Source organism: Chiloscyllium plagiosum, unplaced genomic scaffold (assembly GCF_037043375.1).
Source record: "Chiloscyllium plagiosum isolate Xiang-an unplaced genomic scaffold, Cpla_swu_hap1 HiC_scaffold_17, whole genome shotgun sequence".
Classification (NCBI taxonomy): domain Eukaryota; kingdom Metazoa; phylum Chordata; class Chondrichthyes; order Orectolobiformes; family Hemiscylliidae; genus Chiloscyllium; species Chiloscyllium plagiosum.
In genome coordinates this window covers 58,634,807-58,654,868 of record NW_028270155.1, presented here as the reverse complement: position 1 = coordinate 58,654,868, position 20,062 = coordinate 58,634,807, and the positions used below count along the sequence as shown (strand labels likewise).

Here is a 20,062-nt window from a genome sequence, read left to right as displayed (position 1 = left end):
AGCAGAGATTTTTAAAGCAGCATTATTGGCTGGCTGGGATATTTCTCATCTCTCAGTTTCTGCCGTCAATTTACCAGAATGAAAGACTGAATGACTTTTTATTCCCGAAAAGGCTAACAACATTTCAGACCCATAGAGACAATCCTGTTATCCTAGCAGTGTAGCAATTCCAGATCGATAGTCTGAGCAATCTACAGCTACTCATTCCTTCCTGTGGTGTCGCTCAGATTCGTCAAGCTGTGTACAGTTAGGGTGTATCCATCCATCAGCTTCACAGTTGCAGTGAAATGGTTTTAATGTAAACACAGTTATGTCATTGTTCTGATTTCCCACTGCAGTGAAAAGTCAAAAGCGAGACTGGCTTTTTTATGCCTTTTCAGCATTGCCCTCCTCAACCCCCACAACAACACCATCCACTGGGGAGATTTGTTGACCACAGTTGAAATGTTGCCCAATGTGAAGCTGACGTTTATTTTCTCTTGGCTCAGTGTGAATCCTATGTGATTTAATGGATAATGTGTCAGGATAAGGAGTTAATCTCTTTTTCCATCTGGCAATGTCTGCTTTCAGGTGAGGGTGAGTGTTTTTCCATTGTCAAAATATATAATTTTTAAAAATCACCTACAAGTACATTTCAAAGTTCTAAATCAATTCTATACAATCTTTGAGAGAAAAAAGCAATACATTTCTCACAGCTTCTCTGCAGTTGTAAAACCAAAGACATTTTCAACTTATGCAGGAAACTTTTTATTTTGAGACAGTGAGAGAATCTGACCACTGAATGGACCCTCTTTATACTTAGGCTGAAAGACCTCAGACAGTGGTCTTTCCCCACTGTGCCTTGGTGGCAGCTATCCCAAGTTTTAGTATTTTATTCCCTCAGCATGCGGGACCTTGGAATGTGCCAGGCTGAAGTCAACTCTTCACACTGGAAGGCCAAGTTTCGGGCACTTCAAAGGGCATCTTTCATCAAGTTGATGGTCCTGCGGGGGCAGTTCACGTTTGTATGGCCAGGGGGACAGCCTGTAGAGCACAGTGCAGCTATTCCTATAGTAAGTGGAAGAGTGGTTCAGTCAGTTTCCTAGCATAGCTGGAGTGTAAACATCCCCCCAGTCCATCAACACTCCTCTGTGTCTGTGTGTGTAGCTCAATGCTATCATTCTGCATGCTGCTTTATCCTAACGTCACTGGCTCCCAGTGTTGACTTTGAATGGAGCTGGGGAGGAGTGAAATTGCCTGGGCTTTTTTCTTGTTCCTGTGGGAATTCCTGTATTAGCCAATCAGGTAGTTCGTGTTTGCTGCAGCTCCCTTGGTACCAGTGGAACTGATGGATATATATTCTGACGATGTTGGAACTGGAGATCCAAGTTTAACGCATGGAGATTGAACATATGATGTTAGTGGACATCAATATATAGCGATTTGCCACGCGAAAAGCAGACACTAACAGCAAGAGCAGACCTTCGTTTCTGTACAGTGAAGGCAGCTTAAATATGGCAACAAACGGTAAGACTTAATTACCACGCATAGAATAAAATTAAATGTGCCTAAATATATCATTTGTAAATCGATTTAATAATCGTTGATTTAAAATTGGCAACAATTCTTTCTAAAGCAAAGAATAAGACTTACATGGGGTGGCAATGTCCACATGCCTGTAACTAGATATAACTGAAAGCATTGGCTATTTTCCGATTGCAGACATATACTTGGGGGCGGTGGACTTGCAGTGTGAGACCAACAACACCGAGCATCACACCATCGAGATTGAGAAGGACAGGCTCCTGGTCCGGAGGGGACAGGAATTCCGCCTACGTGTGGAGTTTAGAGAGCGGGCATACCTGGAGGGTGAAGACCAGCTGGCAATGTTTGTACACACAGGTTTGTGCTGAGGTTAACTCGTCCGGACTCGCTCGGTTTAAAACTCCGCCAGAACAGCACACATCCCGCTTTCGGTTTCAAGCTTGTCTTCACTTTTCATCCTACCAGCCTCCACATTCAAAGGATCATTCACTGCCATTTCAGACAACTCCAGCAGAACGCCATCACCATACACATCTTCCCCTCACTTCCCCCATCTGCATTTCACAGGAATGGTTCCCTCTGGGTCACCCTAGTCCATTCGTCAACCATTAACACCAACCTCCCTTCCCTCGGCCACCTTCCCGTGTAACCACGGAAGGTGCAACACCTGCCCCTTCATCACCTCCCTGCTCACCATCTAAGGGCCTAAACAGTCTTTCTAGGTGAAGCAGCATTTCACCTTTACCTCCTCCAATCTTATCTATTGTATTCTCTGCACCCAATGTGGCCTACTCTACATTGGAGATTAGAGTGGTGCTGGAAACGCACAGCAGTTCAGGCAGCATCGGAGGAGCAGGAAAATCGACATTTCAGGCAAAAGACCTTCATCAGGAATAGAAGTTTGCCTGAAACGTTGATTTTCCTGCTCCTCAGATGCTGCCTGAACTGCTGTGCGTTTCCAGCACCACTCTAATCTAGAATCTGTTTTCCAGCATCTGCAATCATTGTTTTTACCTCTACATTGGAGAAACCAAACGCAGACTGGGTGACCACTTTGCAGAAAACCTCTGGTCTGTATGCAAGTAGGACTCAGACATTCCTGTAGCCAGTCATTTTAACACAGAGTCCAGCTTGCATGCCCACTGTCCCCTCGGCATGCTATGATGCTCCAATGAATCACGGCACACACTAGAGAACCAACATGTCACCTTCAGAACAGGCACTTCGCAGCCTTCTGGACTTAATATTGAGTTCAACACTTTCAAATTGTGAACCCACTCCCAATCCATCCCTTTCTTTTAGCGTTACTTGTTATATTGTCTGTCTCCATGTCCTCTCTCCCCTTACCCCCATTCCAATGGAACAGTCTGTTCTTCCCAGTTTGGCAGTCAGACACACTATTGTTCTGCCATTCTCACATTCCGATCATTTAATCTGAACTATCAACATTCTTTCTTCTCCAGCACTCCACATCCCACCACCCTGCCCCAAACTATAGTATAAACCCTCCCACATTTCAGTTCAGGTCTGATGAAGAGTCATCTAGACTTGAAACGTTAGCTTGGTCTCTCTCCAATGAAGCTGAAAATGTGTTGCTGGAAAAGCGCAGCAGGTCAGGCAGCATCCAAGGAACAGGAGAATCGACGTTTCGGGCATAAGCCCTTCTTCAGGAATCCTGAAGAAGGGCTTATGCCCGAAACGTCGAGTCACCTATTCCTTGGATGATGCCTGACCTGCTGCGTTTTTCCAGCAACACATTTTCAGCTCCGATCTCCAGCATCTGCAGTCCTCACTTTCTCCTCCAATGAAGATTTTTAACCCACTGTGATCTCCAGCATTTGTTGTTTTCAAGTCAAAATACACGTGTGCCCTATTTTTAAAGTGAATCTTGAATTAGTTTGGAATGGTTATTTGGGTCGACTCTTGAATATCTGGGTTGGATTAAGGTTCAGTATTCATTGTTCCCTCCCGTTCTATTTTCTGAGGGAGGTGATTAGGTTGGAAGTGTGCTTCGGTTAAGATATGTAACCATCAATACAGGGCCTGCCCCATCAGAAGCAGATGGGACTCGAATTCAAGTGCTGCACTCTAAGCTGAAGAGGGGCAAATGGACATTCTGTCTCGAGGCCACTCCAGGATATGTTCACCTGGCTGTTCAGAGTCCACCAAATGCCTACACTGGCCACTATCAAATCTACCTGGTCCTTTACCCGAGTGGAGGTGCATCCATTCAACAGATCACAGCAGGAGATTTTCACCTACTCTTCAACCCCTGGTGTCAAGGTAAATAAATGGCTGAGAGGACATGCATCTTTTAATAGATATATTTTTAATGGCAACATGTATCTCCTAAGGAATACTCCTGTGCTAAATGTACAAGCTGTGTTTTAATTATGTACCAGTTTAATTTTCCCTTCTAAAGCAACTTCAAATACATTGAAACTTTCTGAGATGCGGATGATACGGCTCCTTTAACAAAGCTATGCTGTTCATGCCTTTTTATTTAAGAGAGGTTGTAAAAACAGGATTCTAAAAAATCTGGGTTTAGCTATTGAGTTTCTTTTAAGTTTTTTTGAAAAACACTTGTACAGTGAAAGAGGAGTGGCCAGTTCTCCCAGCTCAGCTCTTCTCTCGTTTGGTTTGGTTTGGTTTGGGTTGGTTTTAGCAGTCTGACTGTTCATTGAAAACATTCAGTCACTTGTGAATCTGCTGGTCTCAAAGGAGCAGGTCCATGCTGATCCTCCCTCTCTCTGACAACTCTCCTGTAAGACCCTGTGTTTGATTTTACCTGCGTTCTGCCAACGGGTGTTTGTGGGGATTGTTATAGGAATTTGGAACAGCATCACTAAATTGGGATAATCCGTTGGGTTCTTGGATAGGTTAAGTTATTCTGTATTCTGTTCTCTGTTGTTTGTGTTTCATTTGGTAATCTTGCAAATAAATTCTGTCTTGTTTAAAACAAAGTTGTTTAACCAGCTGCATTGCTCCTGGAATATCCACTATACACCTGCTTAAAACAACTAGCCAAGTTAGGGTCCGGCCTAATTTCTTGAAATGTTTTGAGGAGATCTGGCCTGGTTCATAACGTGCAATGAGGAAATGACTTTTCATGTCAATATATTCTCATGGATTTCTCCAAACACCCACCCAAGAAGACTGAACTTAATTTGTCAAAGACCATGTTAACCAGGCAAAGGAAAGGCGCAGTACCCTCAAATCATTGCTCTTACAGTATAGAATAGTACTTTCTCTAAATGAAAATAAACCTAGAAATTCTATCCCTCTTTGAAAATCTCTGACTTTGTTGTTTTTTTATTCAGTCAAGGGATGTGGTTGTGGCTGCTTTATTGCAAATCCCTAATTGCCCTGGAAAAGGTGTTTGTGAGCTGTCCTCTTGAACCACTGCAATCCAGGTGGTGTAGGCACAGCCCACTATGCAGGTAGGGAGTTCCAGGATTTTAACTCAACAATAGGGAAGGAGTGGCAATATTTAACTAGAAAGTTCTCAATACAAAAGAAAGGCTGTTGGAGATGATATCAAAGTATTGGGGGTGATTTGAAATAGAAGAACACACAGTTCAGCTCCATTCAGCGTCTGTGTCTGTGCTGTCTTTGAGAGAAGCAGTTCCAGTAAAACGGAATGTTAAAAAATTTGTGCTTATAAAATATCCCTTTCCTCTAGGAATGATATTGTGAATAGTAAAAGAAAATGTATTTTGACTTTTCACATGGCCAAAGCATTTCACAATCAATGTGATGCTCTCCGATATAGTCACTGTTTTAGAAGTAACCAACGAAACCAGCTTGTGTGTAGCAAAATGCCACAATGGGCAATGATCAGGTAATCCATTTGGTAATGATGGTAATCAGGATCTTTGAGAGATAGCCCTGTTGACAATAAACTTTCAGTGTAGTTGATGTGCTTAAATCTTAAGTAGGGCTTGAACCAACAACCTGGTTGAGAGAGAGAGAGAGACGGAGAGATGGATCATTGGGTAAAACAATGATTTATAGCTGAGGCTCAGTGAAGCAGATTCATACAAACCCGTATAACAAACCTAGGAGCAATAACAGAAGGTACAGCCTCCAAATGAGAGAGTTCATCAATGAGAAAAAAAGGAAACCATTACATTATTTAAACCTTTGCTAAGCTTGTGTTTATGGAGTGACGATGCTTCCAAGTGTTTTTTTTTAATTCCACAGTTGAGGAATGTGGGCATTGTGGGCTAGGTGATAAAGCTCTACAGGCAAAATGATAATTGACTCTCAGAACTACTTATCAAGTTATCAATTACCAATCTATGATTAAATATGATATAATTGGAAGTAGTAAGAAGTGTTACTGAGAAATGGGCAACCAGACAATTATACAATCAGTTCCCTGGTCCATTTTTTTCAAAGCTTTCATCCATTAACCACACAAGCATCCAAACAGATCATATAAATGATTGTTTTCCTAAATTCTCTCGGCTGTATTATTTCTCAATCCAGCAGTGATGGAAATCTGAAAAAGATAACATCTATAAGACAAAATGTTATTTCACTATACCGAAATTCCTGTTCAAAATCCATCCAAAACATTTTGTGCTGTAGGTCAACCCTATGGAGTATCAGTTCTGACATTTATTACATCACCTCAGCTTTGGAGTTTTGCCTGGTCAATTTAAAAAAGACTGCACAAACACATTCCTAAATGAATGCTTCATTAAAATGCTGAGCCCCAACTCTTTGAGCCTACCCTGCTAAATAAGATTTGTAAACATTATTACTTTTCTATAAGGAGTAGCTGCTACTGCTGTGTGAACATAAATTTTGCAGGCGCATTTAGTTTTTGTAGAACGGCATAAGAGTATTTTGTTATTTGCTTCACTGATGAAAACACTGAAAGAAGAATTATGCAATTAAGTTATTTGGCACCTATGTGTGTACCTTCAGAGAATCTAAGTGTAGTGTTCACTGTGTGCTGTTAAATGGTCCTGGTAATCACATGTACGCCATAAGACAGAGCTTTAGTGTCTGCACGATATATACCAAATTCTAAAAATACCCACAATCAAACTTGCACAGCACACTCTTTCATATATTGCAGCTCTCCTAAAAAAGGTAATTCTAAACATTTCATTTAGATAAAGAACACTGTAGTTATGCCAAGACTATGACCTAGTTTTCACTTAACTATCTTTAATACAGTGAATATATGCAACACAGAGCAGTGGAATAGTCTACTGTTTGTGAGTGAGAAATATCTCGATATCCGCTAGCAACTTAACAGCCCTGTTTCCTGACTGTTGGCAATTTCATACTCCAGGTCTGCAGTGAACCTTGACATTAAAGCCCAGTTCGATGATACTAACGCCACATTGCATTTCCTTATCATGTGTTTATGTCAGTGGTAAATAGTTACCATTACTAGAGTAGAATGGCAACTTAGCAAATCATTCAGGCATAGATCCTGCGAATTTCATCAACTCTAGTTGATGATAAAATCTTTACTTCATCAGTGCTAGAAATGAGCACCCTGAATAAGGGAAGGAATTTGATGACATTGTTTAATATTCAACAAATTTAAGTATACAATAATATAAGTATACAATGTTGAGTGCAGTGGTAATAAGCTATTACTAACCTGAAGAGGAATTGGTTATTTCAAACAGTCAGCTTTTATTAAGCTTAAAACAAGGACATGTGCAGCGTTTACAAAAGTTAGCGCATTCTGTGTAACTGCAACAACAGCAAATTATAATTGTTTATCCCATTTCTAATGGTAAACCCCCGCCAAGGTACTTAACAAAGTGGAGGATGGGTCTCTGTTGGGGTAGAAAGTAGTAAATAGCAGAAGTAGTTATAAAACATGATAAAAGAGACAGTTTTAAGGAATCTTTTGATTTAGGGAGACAACAAGCACAGCCTGACTGAGAGATTTTAGGGAGGAAGTTTGAGTGTGTGTACTGAAATGACTGAAGGCTCTATCACTGGTAATGTTGGGGAAGGAGGGACGATATATAGAGAACATAGATTTGTAAGGCCAGAACAAATTAGAAAGTATTTACAGAGACAAGATGAAGTGTATTTCTCACTTCAACACACGAGTAAGGCTCTTGTAAATAATGTACTGGTCCAACAGGTTTCCTGATGAAGGACTCCTGCCTGAAACGTCTATTTTCCTGCTCCTCGGATGCTGCCTGACCTGCTGTGCTTTTCCAGCACCACTCTAATCTTGATTCTGATCTCCAGCATCAGCACTCCTCACTTTCGCCCAACAGGTACCCTTGTCAGCTCATTCTGCTAATAACAGTGGGAACTCATTGTCAAAGCAAAATACTTCAATTCTCGAAACCTACAGCAAGAGTAGAGAATGCAGTAAACACTCAGCGGTCTTGGAACATCTGTGGAGAGAGAAATGAAATAGAGTTAATGTCTCAGGTCGATGACCATTCTTCAACCAAACATTCTTATTATGTTTCTGCCATTCAGCTCAGGAATGCTGTGTTTGGTTTAAGTGTCTCGTACAGAGAAGTGATTGAGCTGGCTGAATGCTGGAAGGTGCTCGAATGCAGTGAGCAGTAAGGAGGCTGAACTGTGAGCTTACTTTTAACACGTGGTTTTGCACAATAAAGTGCAAATGAAGTCGAGCTAAAAGGATGAATGTGGCATTGTTTGGAATTGACGTTGCCTATCCCCTCAGAGGATGCTGTGTACCTGCCTGATGAAGACTTGCTGCAGGAGTATATTCTGAATGAGAATGGATTGCTCTACCATGGCTCATATACCAACATCTACACATTACCATGGAATTTTGGACAAGTAATATTTCCTCTTAATTTTCCACAATCTATCTACCACTTCTTATGCATTTTTTGTGTGTTCTTCCGAGATATAGTTCCATCTTTTGTCATTTGTTCACAGTTTGAAAAAGATGTCATTGATATTTGCTTTCAAATTTTGGACAACAGTCTCTCTGCTCTTAAAGATTCATTGGCTGATGTTGCAAGAAGAAATGATCCTGTATATGTCAGCAGAATAGTGACCGCTATGGTGAGTTTGGAGATGTCTAATTTTTTTTTAATGTAGATGTCCTTAAGAAGTAATTCTTCTTCAGTTCTCTGCCTGAAGGAAGGTCTGAATTATAGCCCTGCAATCTACTCCATGGATGTACAGGGAAAACCCTTTGCTATAGGCTCCCACTGATTCATTCAAACCAAACAGCACATTTAAACAGTTGTTTGTATTTCAAGAATAGACTTTATTTATAAAAAATATCTTTGTGTATATATACATAGTCACAAACCTAATTTGGTTCTGTACAATAGCATATCAAGGAAACAAACAAACACTGAAATTTGACTCTATCCAAACAAAAACCTCTCTTACATATACAAGACTATATAAATATGCATTTGAGGCACAAGGAGGGTCCATGAACTGAACAGATCTTGAATTAACCTCAGCAGGAAGACCTCAGATAGTGGTCTTTCCCCACTGTGTCTTGGCAGCAGCTGCCCCAAGCTTTAGTGCGTCCCTCAGCACGTAGGCCTGGACCTTGAAACGTGCCAGTCTGCAAAACACGTTCAAGGTCAACTCCTTCTTCTGGAAAACCAACACATTTTGGGCAGAACAAAGAGCGTCTTTCATTGAGTTGATGGTTCTCCAGGTGCGGTCGATGTTTGTCCCTGTACGTGTTAGCACATTCAAACCAAGAAGCACATGTGTATGTACACACACACGCACATGCGCACAAAAACGCACTCATTGCTGTGACACTTTACACTTTTATATGCATGTTGGAGCCTGGAGTTATGGATAGTGATGGTAGTGATACCAATTTCTATTCCATCACATGGCTGCTCAGGAATCTCTCCCAATCGTCATACCTTGGAAGAAGTCATAAGTTGACACTTAATCTATTTAAGCTGGAAATGTGTTGCAGGAAAAGCACAGCAGGTCAGGCAGCATCCAGGGAACAGGAGAATCGACGTTTCGGGCATAAGCCCTTCTTGACACAGCAGGTCAGGCAGCATCCAGGGAACAGGAGAATCGACGTTTCGGGCATAAGCCCTTCTTCAGGAAGGGCTTATGCCCGAAACGTCGATTCTCCTGTTCCCTGGATGCTGCCTGACCTGCTGCGCTTTTCCTGCAACACATTTCCAGCTCTGATAAATCCAGCATCTGCAGACCTCACTTTCTCCTCAAAGACTTAATCTATTTAGCTGAGCCACCCAGAAGTTTACCTGATTAGTTACAAGACATGTTCCAGATGCAAATATGTTTTCAAAGGTTTCACAGAAATTATTAAGTTCATCATAACAAATGCAAAAGACAATTCCCTAAGTGAATCTGTGATTTTTCAGTTGATCCACTTCAGGACACCAGAATGTGGCACTTATTGACTAGGCGTGTGCCTCTTGTTATCTGTTGTTGACAGAAGTTTTCTTCTATCTTCAGTCTTCTTCTGCACCAAACCCTGAAGGATAATCACCGACTAACCTTTACTATTCACTACCTTCTGTGCATGATCAGAGACATTGTAAACTTTAATTGGTTTGCCAATGCATGAACAGAGCATAATCATTCTCAGATTAGCTAAACACTACACTGTATGCCCAATTTGGTACTGGTATCTTTAATGGTCATCTTACCGATAACACTCCCTGCTTTCTCCTGATTTGTTCTTTGACATGTAAAATCACTTTATAAGATCAACCCTTTAGTAACAGCTTAACCCTCGAAGCTTGCCAACTCCACAAATCTTTACAGAGTTAACACGCTACCAATGTAGAAATGTATGAATTTTCTTGCTTGTATATGTGACCCCCCCTTTTCCAGTTACTTAACATCATCCCACATGTTCCAATTAATGCATCGAAAAATTCTGGAAATTAGCAACACCTGTAACTCACGAACTGTCCGTGCCTGAAACAAATGAAAACTCAACAGCACACCATGTAAAACTAAAATACATACATAGTCAAAGTTACAAAACTTAAACCATTTTAAAACATAGCTGTGTTTTTGAGTTAATACATCATACCTTAAAGCATTTTTACATTTATTAGCCTACGTTTACATTAGTTTGAGCCCTAAAAACAACCATGAAAACATAGACCCGTGATCTTACCTTTGACCTGGGGCTTGTGACTGCCTGTCAGAAATTGCAAATAACTACAATGGAGCAGAGGTTGCTTTTTAAACAAATAAAAAAAAAACCATTATTGAAAACTAACTGAATCCTAGACATTGGCCATTCAGTCCTCAAGTGGGACTTTTTCCCTTATCCCCATTATAATGTACCTTTTCACCATGGTCACCATTTCCTAGTGGCATGGCTGAAATGCAACCGTAATATTGTTAATATAGGCTCACCATTCAGTAGCATAGGATCATTGTGAACCTAATAATTCTTGTTTTTGAAGCTAATGAAAGCATAGTTTTGTCTGTGGTTTTGACCCGATGGCTTCCTCTAAAATGTGTACTCCTTTTAACCCTGTTTACAACATTAAATTTAAAGTACAGATGAAATAACTCATTAAAAACAACGCACAGAGATTTGTTTGTCTCTTATTTGTACCAATGACGAGCCAGGTAGCCAGTCAACTACGTGCAAGATCAGCTGTAAATAAGGTAAGGATTGTTTTATTTAATCCTAGAATTTACAACCTATTCCTATTCATCAACCACCATGAAAATTTGTTGGAAAGAGGGAATCCAAGCTGTTTAAGTATAAAAGGTTTCTTTTAATGATTCCCAAATGGTCTGGCTAATATTTGGCATGTATTTCACATTGTACACAATCTGAGACTGGCTGGCGACATCAGAAGATGGCCTCAGATAGTACCCAGTACTGGGTAAGCAAGTTTAACTCTTTCTTGTTAATGGATAAAATGCACCACACTATTCTTAAAGTCAATAAAATATAAAATGTAATCTACAACTGATTCCTTTTATTAAAACTACCTCTGCGTCAGAATGGTTTGTACATTAAATCTGCTTAATAAAGCCCCGCCTTCATTTAGAGACCCTTTCTTTGTCAGAAGATGGTGTGCATATTTGTTCATTTTATTACTGAAGAGACAACTAGTTATTTCATTTTCTCCCTCCAAGGTGAATGCGAATGATGATAAAGGTGTGCTTTTGGGAAGATGGGATGGTAATTATGCTGACGGGATTGCCCCGACCCGATGGACTGGGAGTCTCCAAATTTTGCGCCAGTGGAGTGGTTCTGGAGCTGAGAAAGTCCGATATGGGCAGTGCTGGGTCTTTGCTGCTGTAGCTTGCACAGGTAAGACCCTGTGAGGTTTCCACACATCTTTGTGAAGCAGCCTCGGATCTTTCTCTCTCTGGAAGACGCTTCATGGTTATCCACCCCACCTTACCCCCCCCCCCCCACTCAAAGCTCTCCAACATAATAAAGGGCTGGGCAGGTGGCACCATCAATCTGTAATTAAGGGTCATTTGAGTACCTTTTGAAAAAGAAACTCTGTTAACCCGAATGTTACACTGTCCATACAAAATTGGCCTGGACAGGTGAATGGGACTGGGCAATCCGCTTTTACAAAAGTTTTCAAAAAGGATAGAGGGAAGGTGGAGTCTCATCTTTGGAGGGTTCCACTTGCCCTCTGGAGACACAGCCCCAGAAAACAGTAACCCTTTGCCTTCCTACCGAGACAAATGTTCAAATCCATGTTGACAGGCCCTCTCAAAGGCAGCAAAACCCTCAATGCCCTATACCTCCAAACTACTTGGGTCAGGGACCTGATTAATCACTCATGGATTTACCTGCAGTCCCAGCAATGGCCACTATGGAGATCTGGTACTGTTTGGCAATTACACTGGATATAACCCCAGTGGACTTCCTGCCACTGAGAGGCACTAATTTAATGTGCCCCCAGTGCTACATGACATCGGGCAGACAAGCCCAACACTCAATGTAAATTTCTGCCCAGGAATACCAATATAGGGTCACATCCTTGGCTTATTTCTTCCCTTCCTTAATTCCACTCTTGTTGAGACAAACCTGTAGTATCCTCAGCTGAAATCACCAACTAATTATCAGACTGGGGATCAAAAATTCCCTGAATTTTATGACTCACTGACAATGACTGTAGTGAGTGACTAATAGGGAAAGTCTGATGAGTACTTACAAACTTGGCCGTGCCTTGAATTGCCAGTCAGAAATGGATACATTTCTCACTGTACTTGCATTTGGTTTGCCAGTTCTCAGATGCTTGGGGATCCCGAGTCGTTGCATCACAAACTATTCTTCTGCTCATGACACAGATGGCAATCTCAAAGTGGATCAGTACTATAGCAGTGAAGATTACTCGCGCATTCCTTCAAAAAGGAAAGACATGGTATGGTAGGTATTCCCTTTCAGTGCCTGTTCATGGGCATCACATATATGCATGGCTGTGTGACAGTTCTCAAAAATCATAAATTTAGTGCAACTATCCATAGAATTGTACCATTTGAGCTTTTGTTATTTTGGAAAACCTTTATTTATTTCCCAATCACCCTTTTCTCTTTCCGTTGCTTGTTTTGTCATGATTTCTAGTCTATGGACTACTCCATACTCTTAAAAGAGCATTTAATGAGCACCCAATTAACAAAACAGTTTGGCTTATCCCCGATGGAAATAGTATATGAGATCTTTTCTGCTTTTGGAATCAGAGAGAGCCATTCTCTAGCTTCAGCACTGTTGTCAACACCCTTCCTTGTTTGATGTGTCACATGGTCAAGTGTTAATATTTTGACAACACATGACTGTCAGCACTTCTGCATCCTCATTGCGGTAGGTCTGCTGAATCAGGATGAGTAATCGTTTCACATTAACACGTGGTTCACACAGGAACTACCATTGCTGGCTGGAAGTATGGATGACCCGTCCTGACCTTCCCCCTGGCTATGACGGATGGCAGGTCTTGGATCCTACTCCACAAGAACGGAGTGACGGTAATGTTGGAACTGAATTGTCAATAAATATATAAATATTCTATATATATAAAGTTAATGGTGTCCAGGTTAAATTCACAACAATTAGTATTTGGCTGTGAGAAGAATCAGAAGACTTTGTTTTACCAAGGTAGACTGAGAGCCATCAAGCTATTTGACACTGAATGAGATTTAAGAAAAGTCACCGTGACTCATTATGTTTCACTGTTCCTTAATCCACACATGAATCCATTTTGCCTCTATAGCCTACTGCTCAAATTATTAGAAATATTGGAATAGAACTCCATAGTTAGGGGGACAGATAGGAGGTTCTGGGGGGACGAGAGAAATTCACGGTTGGTGTGTTGCCTCCCAGGTGCCAGGGTTCATGATGTCTCTGATCGTGTTTTTGGGATCCTTAAGGGGGAGGGGAAGCAGCCCCAAGTCGTGGTCCACATAGGCACCAATGACATAGGTAGGAAGAGAGATGGGGATTTAAGGCAGAAACTCAGGGAATTAGGGTGGAAGCTTAGAGCTAGAACGAACAGAGTCTCTGGTTTGTTGCCCGTGCCATGTGCTAGTGACGCGGGGAATAGGGAGAGAGAGGAGTTGAACACGTGGCTACACGAATGGTACAGGAGGGAGGGTTTTGGATTCTTGGATAATTGGGGCTCTTTCTGGGGTAGGTGGGACCTCTACAAGCAGGATGGTCTTCATCTGAACCAGAGGGGTACCAATATCCTGGGGGGGAGATTCGCTCAGGCTATTGGGGTGGGTTTAAACTAATCCAGCAGGGGGATGGGAACCAAAATTATAGTTCAAGTATAGAAAAGGTTGAGAGTAGGGAGGTCCAAAATCAAGTTTCAGGGATGCAAGATGGCACCGGCAAGCAAGAAGTTGGTTTGAAGTGTGTCTACTTCAACGCCAGAAGCATCCGGAATAAGGTGGGTGAACTTGCAGCATGGGTTGGTACCTGGGACTTCGATGTTGTGGCCATTTTGGAGACATGGTTAGCGCAGGGACAGGAATGGTTGTTGCAAGTTCCAGGATTTAGATGTTTCAGTAAGAACAGAGAAGATGGTAAAAGAGGGGGAGGTGTGGCATTGTTGGTCAAGAACAGTATTACAGTTGCAGAAAGGATGTTTGGGGACTCGTCAACTGAGGTAGTATGGGCTGAAGTTAGAAACAGGAAAGGAAAGGTCACCTGTCAGGAGTTTTCTATAGGCCTCCGAATAGTTCCAGAGATGTAGAGGAAAGGATAGCAAAGATGATGCTCGGTAGGAGTGAGAGAGACAGGGTAGTTGTCATGGGGGACTTCAACTTTCCAAATATTGACTGGGAACACTATAGTGTGAGTACTATAGATGGGTCAGTTTTTGTCCAGTGTGTGCAGGAGGGCTTCCTGACACAGTATGTAGACAGGCCAACAAGGGGCGAGGCCACATTAGATTTGGTACTGGGTAATGAGCCCGGCAAGGTGTTAGACTTGGAAGTAGGTGAGCACTTTGGTGATAGCGATCACAATTCTGTTATGTTTACTTTAGTGATAGAAAGGGATAGGTGTATATCACTGGGCAAGCGTTACAGCTGGGGGAAAGGCAATTATGATGCGATTAGGCGAGATTTAGGAAGCATAGGATGGAGAAGGAAACTGCAGGGGATAGGCACATTAGAAATGTGGAGCTTATTCTAGGAAAAGCTACTGTGTGTCCAAGATAAGTATGTACCTGTCAGGCAGTGAGGAAGCTGTACAGCGGGGGAACTGTGGTTTACGAAGGAATCTCTGGTGAAGAGGAAGAAGCAGGCTTATGTTAGGATGAGATGTGAAGGCTCAGTTAGGGCGCTTGAGGGTTACAAGGTAGCCAGGAAAGACCTAAAGAGAGAGCTCAGAAGAGCCAGGAGGAGACATAAGAAGTTGTTGGCAGATAGGATCAGGGTAAACCCTGAGGCTTTCTATAGGTATTTAAGGAATAAAAGAATGACAAGAGTAAGATTAGGGCCAATCAAGGGTAGTAGTGGGAAGTTGTGTGTGGAGACAGAGGAGATAGGGGAAACGCTAAATGAATATTTTTCAACAGTATTCTCTCGAGAAAACGACAATGTTGTCGAGGAGATTACTGAGATACAGGCTACTAGACTAGGTGTGATTGAGGTTCACAGGGAGGAGGTATTAGAAATCCTGCAGAGTGTGAAAATAGATAAGTCCTCTGGGCCGGATGGGATTTATCCTTAGATCCTCTGGGAAGCCAGGGAGGAGATTACTGAGCCTTTGGCATTGATCTTTAAATTGTTATTGTCTACAGGAATAGTGCCAGAAGACTGGAGGATAGCAAATGTGGTTCCCCTGTTCAAGAAGGGGAGTAGAGACAATCCTGGTAATTGTAGACCAGTGAACCTTACTTCAGTTGTTGATAAAGTGTTGGAAAAGGTTATAAGAGATAGGATTTATAATCATCTAGAAAAGAATAATTTGATTAGGGATAGTCAGCACGGTTTTGTGAAGGGTAGGTCGTGCCTCACAAACCTTATTGAGTTCTTTGAAAAGGTGACAAAACAGGTAGATGAGAGTAAACCGGTTGATGTGGTATATATGGATTTCAGCAAGGCGTTCGATAAGATTCCCCACAGTAGGCTATTGTACAAAATGCGGAGGAATGGGATTGTGGGAGATATAACAGTTTGGATCAGTAATTGGCTTGCTGAAAGAAGACAGAGGGTGGTGGTTGATGGGAAATGTTCATCCTGGAATCCAGTTACCAGTGGTCTACTGCAAGGGTCGGTGTTGGGTCCACTGCTGTTCGTCATTTTTATAAACAACCTGGATGAGGGTGTAGAAGGGTGGGTTAGTAAATTTGTAGACAACACTAAGGTCGGTGGAGTTGTGGATAGTGACAAAGGATGTAGTAGGTTACAGAGAGACATAGATAAGCTGCAGACCTGGGCTGAGAGGTGGCAAATGGAGTTTAATGCGGACAAGTGTGAGGTGATTCACTTTGGTCGGAGTAACTGGAATGCAAAGTACTGGGCTAATGGTAAGATTCTTGGTAGTGTAGATGAGCAGAGAGATCTCGGTGTCTAGGTACACAGATTCTTGAAAGTTGCCACCCACGTTGACAGGGTTGTTAAGAAGGCACACAGTGTTTTAGCTTTTATTAATAGAGGGATCGAGTTCCGGAACCATGAGGTTATGCTGCAGCTGTACAAAACTCTAGTGCGGCCGCACTTGGAGTATTGTGTACAGTTCTGGTCACCGCATTATAAAAAGGATGTGGAAGTTTTGGAAGGGTGCAGAGGAGATTTACTAGGATGTTGCCTGGCATGGAGGGAAGGTCTTACAAGGAAAGGCTGAGGGACTTGAGGTTGTTTTCATTAGACAGAAGAAGGTTGAGAGGTGACTTAATGGAGACATACAAGATAATCAGAGGGTTAGATAGGGTGGACAGGGAGAGCCTTTTTCCAAGAATGATGACGGCGAGCACAAGGGGGCATTGCTTTAAATTGAGGGGTGACAGATATAGGACAGGTGTCAGAGGTAGTTTCTTTACTCAGAGAGTAGTAAGGGTATGGAATGCTTTGCCTGCAACGGTAGTAGATTCACCAACTTTAAGTACATTTAAGTCGTCATTGGACAAGCATGTGGATGTACATGGAATAGTGTCGGTTAGATGGGCTTCAGGTTGGTATGACAGGTCGGCGCAATATCGAGGGCCGAAGGGTCTGTACTGCGTTGTAATGTTCTATGTTCTATAGAAATAATCCATTCAGTTTCTTGAACTTCATTTGCCATGCAGTAGAAGCACAATTGACTTCTAGATTAACTCCTCCTCTCTGTTTTAGTTCCATAAACCTTTAGTATTATTTCTAACAAAATCAAGCAATCTCAGTCTTGAAATTTACCAGTAACTCCTTGCCTCAACAGTTTTTGAAGAGGTCCAGATTTCTACAACCTTTAGTTTGAAGAAGCACTTATTAACATTAGCTCTAAATGCCTATCTCTATTTTTAAAGTTGTTTGATAGTTTGGAACATGAGTATTTCTGAAAGGAATGAACTGTTGCTAAAGATTTTCATTTTGAACTTGTCAGGACAGATGCAAGAAAGATGAAGTTCAACCCATCACAACAATTTACACCAGGGAAAGAGTACTGCTGGTTTGGCAAGTCAATTCCAAGGGACTACTACCGCTGCACTCTGATCATTACCCTAACAACCAATTTAAGCTAATCAGTTTAACTTGTAATATGGCTTAATTTCATTTTCTGGAAACAACATATATTCGCATATAGGGACCTGTTCTCTGTAAGCAAACAAAATATGTTCAAGCCCTGCATCTTTATTGAAATACTTGAGAGTTTGGGGGGGCCTATAGTTCTCTGTTGTTTTCTGCACGGGAACACCATGTTGACCAACCAGCACTGTTTTATCCTGTGGCATATATTTACAACTGTGTGAAATTTGGCACTTTTGCATCTGTTCTGATGAGTGTCACACAAGAAGCTTAGCAACATGACTTTCTTTCAGCAATTTTAAAGTAATGTTCCCTTTTTTTCTAGACTCTCCCACCAGGGGAAATAATTTTTCTGTCAATCCGATCAAATCCTATAACTGTCTTTAGTTCCTCTATTTGATCACTTCTTTACATTCTGTACTCAAATTCTAGATTAGAGTGGTGCTGGAATAGCACAGCAGTTCAGGCAGCATCCGAGGAGCATCACTCTAATCTCGAATCTGGTTTCCAGCATCTGCAGTCCTTGTTTTTACCTATTCTGTACTCAAAGGAAAGCAAGCCTAGTTTATTTAGCCCGTCCTTATAATTATTTTATTTAACCATAATATCAATCTGCTGAATCTGCATTATATCCCAAATTGCAGCTTGATGAGTCTTTAAGCATTAAGTATAGGTACACAATCCTTTATCGGATCGCTCGGGACCAGCTGGATTTTGGAATTTGGATTTTTTCGAATTTCGGAATAAGTGACAGTTCAATGGTGAAATTTTGTAAAAATCTTACTGAGCAGCAGACTCACAGTGAGTAACGGGCGCTGAGACAGAATTGAGGCCTGCCAGTGCTGCGCCACACCCACCCACATTGCATCCGAGTGACATGCATTGAGTGGGTGTGGAGTTAGGTTAACTGTTTGCATGCCAAACAACCTTGTTGATGAGACAAAAACTTCACAAAGAAAACCTTCGGATTGTGGAGCTTTTCGGATTTTGGATAAAGGGTTGTCTACCTGTACTTACCCAATTTTTGACCCCTCCGCCCCCCCCCCCCCATCTACTGAAAACACAAGCCTATGCTAGGGTGAGTTCACAGAGATCATTCACTACTTGCCCAATAGTCAGTTTTCCAAAATGTTCCTTGAGAATGAGAATCATCAGGCTACTAGAATCCGAACTAGACTGATCCTGTGCCCCTTCATTCTTCCAGCTTGTGTGTTTTCTTAGCGATGCTCCCTGGAGATCACTTAGGAATTGAAATCCTGATAATTTTTTTTTCTCCAGATGCTCTCAGGTTCCCAAGCAGTGAAGGATATTGGTCACCTAAGGGACCTAAATAACAATGTGTTTATATTACAACTATATTTGAAATGCTGTAACCTAAAATCAAAGTGGCCTCAATTGGCTGAAGTATGCAACTTAAAGTAATAATTCCACTGCAGTGGAAAGTGCCTCAGTGCAGCAGCAGTGATAAATGTGCAAAGTGGTACAGCCAACATTTGTTGCCATTCCCTGTTTATCCATGAGAAGGTGGTAATGAGTTTCCTTCTTGAACCACTGCAGTCCATGTGGTGTTATGAAGGGTGTTCCAGGATTTTGACCCAGTGCAAGGGCAGTGATATATTTTCAGTCAGAATTGTGTGTGACTTGAACTGGAATTTATGGGGGTGGTGGTGTTGCAATGTATATGCTGTCTTTGTGCTTCTACCTAGAAGATGTTGTGGTGAGGATGACAGAATCATAGAAATTTTAGCAGAGAGGCTAGCTGTACATCATAATTAACTGCTTATTTTTTGTGCTGTTAAGGATTTTTTTTAAGGGTTTATCTAATTTCCTCTTGAGTGTACAATTGCTTTAGCATAATGGCCCTTGTGTGATAAATTCTGTATTGTAATGAATAACTTCTTTTGTGTTGGTATACTTATTGCAATTAAGCCCTTACTTGCCTACAATTAGGAATAGTCTTTTACTATTTACCCTATCAAACATTTGCATAATTTTATACATTTCTTTTAAAGTATTACATGGCGACAGCTGTGATTCGACTACTTGAAATTGTTTGGAATGTTTCATTTCATGTTTTACATTTGATGTGGCCTTTCTTGATCTCTAAGCTGGTCACTGTGCTTTCTGTAACGAAGATCCCACATATGCCCCTCTCAGTCAGCTATTCGAGGCTCAACATGAGTCCCCAATCCTCCCCTCTATAGCAACCCTGTTGAAAATACTGCCATGGAATTTGGGTGTGAATGCTTTTGGGTTTAACTGAGACTCTCAGTAAGGCCCAATCATGAAGAAATTCTGCCTGTGGAGTTTAGTGGAAAGCAAATGGGCGGCACGGTGGCATAGTGGTTAGCGCTGCTGCCTCACAGCGCCAGAGAGTCGGGTTCAA

General features: G+C 41.6%; 1 protein-coding gene across 4 annotated transcripts in view; it reads left to right on the top strand.

The window, feature by feature from the left end:
* Positions 1-1,347: 1,347 nt before the first annotated feature.
* Positions 1,348-20,062, top strand: part of LOC122558489 (protein-glutamine gamma-glutamyltransferase 2) — a 35,348-nt gene continuing 16,633 nt past the window's right edge. For 3 of the 4 annotated variants that reach the window (XM_087995961.1, XM_043707130.2, XM_087995962.1), the window contains exons 1-8: positions 1,348-1,506; positions 1,702-1,881; positions 3,565-3,807; positions 8,210-8,328; positions 8,431-8,559; positions 11,623-11,800; positions 12,736-12,877; positions 13,367-13,470. In XM_087995961.1, coding sequence (XP_087852087.1) covers positions 1,494-1,506; positions 1,702-1,881; positions 3,565-3,807; positions 8,210-8,328; positions 8,431-8,559; positions 11,623-11,800; positions 12,736-12,877; positions 13,367-13,470 — 1,108 coding nt within the window. In that variant the 5' untranslated portion in view covers positions 1,348-1,493. The remainder of the gene's footprint in view (positions 1,507-1,701; positions 1,882-3,564; positions 3,808-8,209; positions 8,329-8,430; positions 8,560-11,622; positions 11,801-12,735; positions 12,878-13,366; positions 13,471-20,062) is intronic. The other variant, XM_087995960.1, reaches the window with a different exon arrangement.